The 6,000-nt window shown below is 44.0% G+C and overlaps 1 protein-coding gene across 2 annotated transcripts in view; it reads left to right on the forward strand.

The window, feature by feature from the left end:
- LOC130085484 (mitogen-activated protein kinase kinase kinase kinase 5) overlaps nucleotides 1-6,000 on the forward strand; it is a 54,411-nt gene that overhangs the window by 37,783 nt on the left and 10,628 nt on the right. For both annotated transcript variants that reach the window (XM_056251256.1, XM_056251257.1), the window contains exon 25: nucleotides 1,080-1,182. In XM_056251256.1, coding sequence (XP_056107231.1) covers nucleotides 1,080-1,182 — 103 coding nt within the window. The remainder of the gene's footprint in view (nucleotides 1-1,079; nucleotides 1,183-6,000) is intronic.

Here is a 6,000-nt window from a genome sequence, read left to right on the forward strand (position 1 = left end):
CTAAATTATGACATAAAATGGTGATATTAAGATTTTAGTAATATAATTTTTACTTAAAAAGTCATAATTATGGCATTAAAAGTCAAAACTGACATACTAAGTCCTAATTATGACAAAAAGGTGAAATTATAACTTACTGTTGTGAGAAAAAATGTTTTGACTTAAAAAGTCCTGATGATATTAAAGCCGATATTGACTTCTAAAAGTCAAAATTGTGACATAAAAAGTAAAAATTGTTACTTCTTAAAAAAATAAAAAAAATAATTCCTGATTATGATATTAATGTCGATATTGACATACTTTGAAATTCAGACACTAAAAAGTCAGTTATAAAATAAAAAGGTGAAATTACGACGTTTTAAGTCAAATTTTCAACACAAAAATTCCTAATTATGATATTAAAAAGTCCAAATTGACATAAAAAGTCAGATTATATCAGAGTCTAAATTATGACATATTTACATTATGAAAAAGTTGCAATTATGCTACTAAGTCATTCATAATTATGACTTAAAAAGGTGAAATTGTGACTTAGTCATAATAATTATGCAATAAATATTTGAAATTGACATACTAAGTTCTAATTATGACATTAAAAGGTGAAATTATGACTTGAAAAGGTTTTGACTTAAAAAGTCCTGATTATGATATGAAGTTCGATATTGACTTAATTGAAATTCAGAATTAAAAAAGTAGTATTTATGACAAAAAGGTGAAATTATGACTTACTAAGTCGAAATTTAATCAGGACTTAAAAAGTCCTAATGATATTTAAGTCGACATTTACATTGAAATTTAAGTTGAAAACTCAGATTTAAAAAGTCATAATTATGACATAAAAAGGTCAAATTACAATGTTTTAAGTCGGAATCTTGACGTTAAATGTCCTAATTATGATATTAAAGTCGAATTTGACAAAATTCGAATTGAAAAAAGTTATTGAAAAGACGTACATAAATATACAAAATGACAAAACATAATTCAGACTTCGTATGTCATAATTTCTACACAGTACACTGCAGCTTGGCAGTGATAAACTTGTTGGCACTGACTGATAGAGTGGTTGATGTGTGTAACAGGGAAGTCCTCGCAGCTGCACTCGCACGCGCTGAAGGAGCTGTACGAACACACACGCAGAGAGCATCGCATAGTGGCCTTGCCCACACACAGACTGTTGCCACGGTAACTGCCACCTTTTGTTACATCATATGCATTTGAATTATTAAAGTGTCCATATTATGCTTTTTCAGATAGTCCCTTTCATGCAGTGTGTAATAAAGCAGTTTGTGATTGTAAAAGGTCTCAGATAAGTTTTTGTCTCCTAAATGAAGAAGCTATTCTGAACTGCCTTAAACGAGTCGTCAGTAATTCCAGTCTCACTTCCTGCTGAACCTGCGTAGGTTTAGAACTAATTTGCATAATTTGCCAGCTTGTGGTCTTCATTGTCTGAACAGCATCTCCTTTGCCCCACCCCACTGTAGTTGTAGCTGAGACTGGAAGAGTTTGGTTGGCCATCTAACCAATCAGAGCAGAGTAGACCAATCGACCATCTGACCAATCAGAGCAGAGTAGACCAATCACAACAGACCGAGTCATCTGACCAATCAGAGCAGAGTAGACCAATCACAACAGACCGAGTCATCTGACCAATCAGAGCAGAGTAGACCAATCACAACAGACTAGGCCATCTGACCAATCAGAGCAGAGTAGACCAATCAGAGCAGAGTAGACCATCTGACCAATCAGAGCAGAGTAGACCAATCACAACAGACTGGGTCATCTGACCAATCAGAGTAGAGTAGACCAATCACAACAGACTGGGTCATCTGACCAATCAGAGTAGAGTAGATCAATCACAACAGACTGGGCCATCTGACCAATCAGAGCAGAGTAGACCAATCACAACAGACTGGACCATCTGACCAATCAGAGCAGAGTAGACCAATCACAACAGACTGGACCATCTGACCAATCAGAGCAGAGTAGACCAATCACAACAGACTGGACCATCTGACCAATCAGAGCAGAGTAGACCAATCACAACAGACTGGACCATCTGACCAATCAGAGCAGAGTAGACCAATCACAGCAGACTGGACCATCTGACCAATCAGAGCAGAGTAGACCAATCACAACAGACTGGACCATCTGGCCAATCAGAGCAGAGTAGACCAATCACAACAGACTGGACCATCTGGCCAACTGAGTAGAGTAGACCAATCACAACAGACTGGACCATCTGGCCGACTGAGTAGAGTAGACCAATCACAACAGACTGAGCCATCTGACCAATCAGAGCAGACCAATCACAACAGACTGGACCATCTGACCAATCAGAGCAGAGTAGACCAATCACAACAGACTGAGTCATCTGACCAATCAGAGCAGAGTAGACCAATCACAACAGACTGGACCATCTGACCAATCAGAGCAGAGTAGACCAATCACAACAGACTGGACCATCTGACCAATCAGAGCAGAGTAGACCAATCACAACAGACTGGCCATCTGACCAATCAGAGCAGAGTAGACCAATCACAACAGACTGGACCATCTGGCCAACTGAGTAGAGTAGACCAATCACAGCAGACTGGGTCATCTGACCAATCAGAGCAGAGTAGACCAATCACAGCAGACTGGACCATCTGGCCAATCAGAGCAGAGTAGACCAATCACAGCAGACTGGACTATCTGGCCAACTGAGTAGAGTAGACCAATCACAACAGACTGGGCCATCTGACCAATCAGAGCAGAGTAGACCAATCACAACAGACTGGACCATCTGGCCAACTGAGTAGAGTAGACCAATCACAGCAGACTGGGTCATCTGACCAATCAGAGCAGAGTAGACCAATCACAGCAGACTGGACCATCTGACCAATCAGAGCAGAGTAGACCAATCACAACAGACTGGGCCATCTGACCAATCAGAGCAGAGTAGACCAATCACAACAGACTGAGCCATCTGACCAATCAGAGCAGACCAATCACAACAGACTAGGCCATCTGACCAATCAGAGCAGAGTAGACCAATCACAGCAGACTGGACCATCTGACCAATCAGAGCAGAGTAGACCAATCACAACAGACTAGGCCATCTGACCAATCAGAGCAGAGTAGACCAATCACAACAGACTAGGCCATCTGACCAATCAGAGCAGAGTAGACCAATCACAACAGACTGAGCCATCTGACCAAACAGAGCAGACCAATCACAACAGACTAGGCCATCTGACCAATCAGAGCAGAGTAGACCAATCACAGCAGACTGGACCATCTGACCAATCAGAGCAGAGTAGACCAATCACAACAGACTGGGCCATCTGACCAATCAGAGCAGAGTAGACCAATCACAACAGACTGGACCATCTGACCAATCAGAGTAGAGTAGACCAATCACAACAGACTGGACCATCTGACCAATCAGAGCAGAGTAGACCAATCACAACAGACTGGTCCATCTGACCAATCAGAGCAGAGTAGACCAATCACAACAGACTGGACCATCTGACCAATCAGAGCAGAGTAGACCAATCACAGCAGAGTAGACCAATCACAACAGACTGAGCCATCTGACCAATCAGAGCAGACCAATCACAACAGACTAGGCCATCTGACCAATCAGAGCAGAGTAGACCAATCACAGCAGACTGGACCATCTGACCAATCAGAGCAGAGTAGACCAATCACAACAGACTGGGCCATCTGACCAATCAGAGCAGAGTAGACCAATCACAACAGACTGGACCATCTGACCAATCAGAGCAGAGTAGACCAATCACAACAGACTGGACCATCTGACCAATCAGAGTAGAGTAGACCAATCACAACAGACTGGACCATCTGACCAATCAGAGCAGAGTAGACCAATCACAACAGACTAGGCCATCTGACCAATCAGAGCAGAGTAGACCAATCACAGCAGACTGGACCATCTGACCAATCAGAGCAGAGTAGACCAATCACAACAGACTGGACCATCTGACCAATCAGAGCAGAGTAGACCAATCACAGCAGAGTAGACCAATCACAACAGACTGAGCCATCTGACCAATCAGAGCAGACCAATCACAACAGACTAGGCCATCTGACCAATCAGAGCAGAGTAGACCAATCACAGCAGACTGGACCATCTGACCAATCAGAGCAGAGTAGACCAATCACAACAGACTGGGCCATCTGACCAATCAGAGCAGAGTAGACCAATCACAACAGACTGGACCATCTGACCAATCAGAGCAGAGTAGACCAATCACAGCAGACTGGACCATCTGACCAATCAGAGCAGAGTAGACCAATCACAACAGACTAGGCCATCTGACCAATCAGAGCAGAGTAGACCAATCACAACAGACTAGGCCATCTGACCAATCAGAGCAGAGTAGACCAATCACAACAGACTGAGCCATCTGACCAAACAGAGCAGACCAATCACAACAGACTAGGCCATCTGACCAATCAGAGCAGAGTAGACCAATCACAGCAGACTGGACCATCTGACCAATCAGAGCAGAGTAGACCAATCACAACAGACTGGGCCATCTGACCAATCAGAGCAGAGTAGACCAATCACAACAGACTGGACCATCTGACCAATCAGAGTAGAGTAGACCAATCACAACAGACTGGACCATCTGACCAATCAGAGCAGAGTAGACCAATCACAACAGACTAGGCCATCTGACCAATCAGAGCAGAGTAGACCAATCACAACAGACTGGACCATCTGACCAATCAGAGTAGAGTAGACCAATCACAACAGACTGGACCATCTGACCAATCAGAGCAGAGTAGACCAATCACAACAGACTAGGCCATCTGACCAATCAGAGCAGAGTAGACCAATCACAGCAGACTGGACCATCTGACCAATCAGAGCAGAGTAGACCAATCACAACAGACTGGACCATCTGACCAATCAGAGCAGAGTAGACCAATCACAGCAGAGTAGACCAATCACAACAGACTGAGCCATCTGACCAATCAGAGCAGACCAATCACAACAGACTAGGCCATCTGACCAATCAGAGCAGAGTAGACCAATCACAGCAGACTGGACCATCTGACCAATCAGAGCAGAGTAGACCAATCACAACAGACTGGGCCATCTGACCAATCAGAGCAGAGTAGACCAATCACAACAGACTGGACCATCTGACCAATCAGAGCAGAGTAGACCAATCACAGCAGACTGGACCATCTGACCAATCAGAGCAGAGTAGACCAATCACAACAGACTAGGCCATCTGACCAATCAGAGCAGAGTAGACCAATCACAACAGACTAGGCCATCTGACCAATCAGAGCAGAGTAGACCAATCACAACAGACTGAGCCATCTGACCAAACAGAGCAGACCAATCACAACAGACTAGGCCATCTGACCAATCAGAGCAGAGTAGACCAATCACAGCAGACTGGACCATCTGACCAATCAGAGCAGAGTAGACCAATCACAACAGACTGGGCCATCTGACCAATCAGAGCAGAGTAGACCAATCACAACAGACTGGACCATCTGACCAATCAGAGTAGAGTAGACCAATCACAACAGACTGGACCATCTGACCAATCAGAGCAGAGTAGACCAATCACAACAGACTGGTCCATCTGACCAATCAGAGCAGAGTAGACCAATCACAACAGACTGGACCATCTGACCAATCAGAGCAGAGTAGACCAATCACAGCAGAGTAGACCAATCACAACAGACTGAGCCATCTGACCAATCAGAGCAGACCAATCACAACAGACTAGGCCATCTGACCAATCAGAGCAGAGTAGACCAATCACAGCAGACTGGACCATCTGACCAATCAGAGCAGAGTAGACCAATCACAACAGACTGGGCCATCTGACCAATCAGAGCAGAGTAGACCAATCACAACAGACTGGACCATCTGACCAATCAGAGCAGAGTAGACCAATCACAACAGACTGGACCATCTGACCAATCAGAGTAGAGTAGACCAATCACAACAGACTGGACCATCTGACCAAT

This window comes from Rhinichthys klamathensis, unplaced genomic scaffold, assembly GCF_029890125.1.
Source record: "Rhinichthys klamathensis goyatoka isolate OS25496 unplaced genomic scaffold, OSU_Roscu_1.1 h1tg000080l_1, whole genome shotgun sequence".
NCBI classification, from domain to species: Eukaryota; Metazoa; Chordata; class Actinopteri; order Cypriniformes; family Leuciscidae; genus Rhinichthys; species Rhinichthys klamathensis.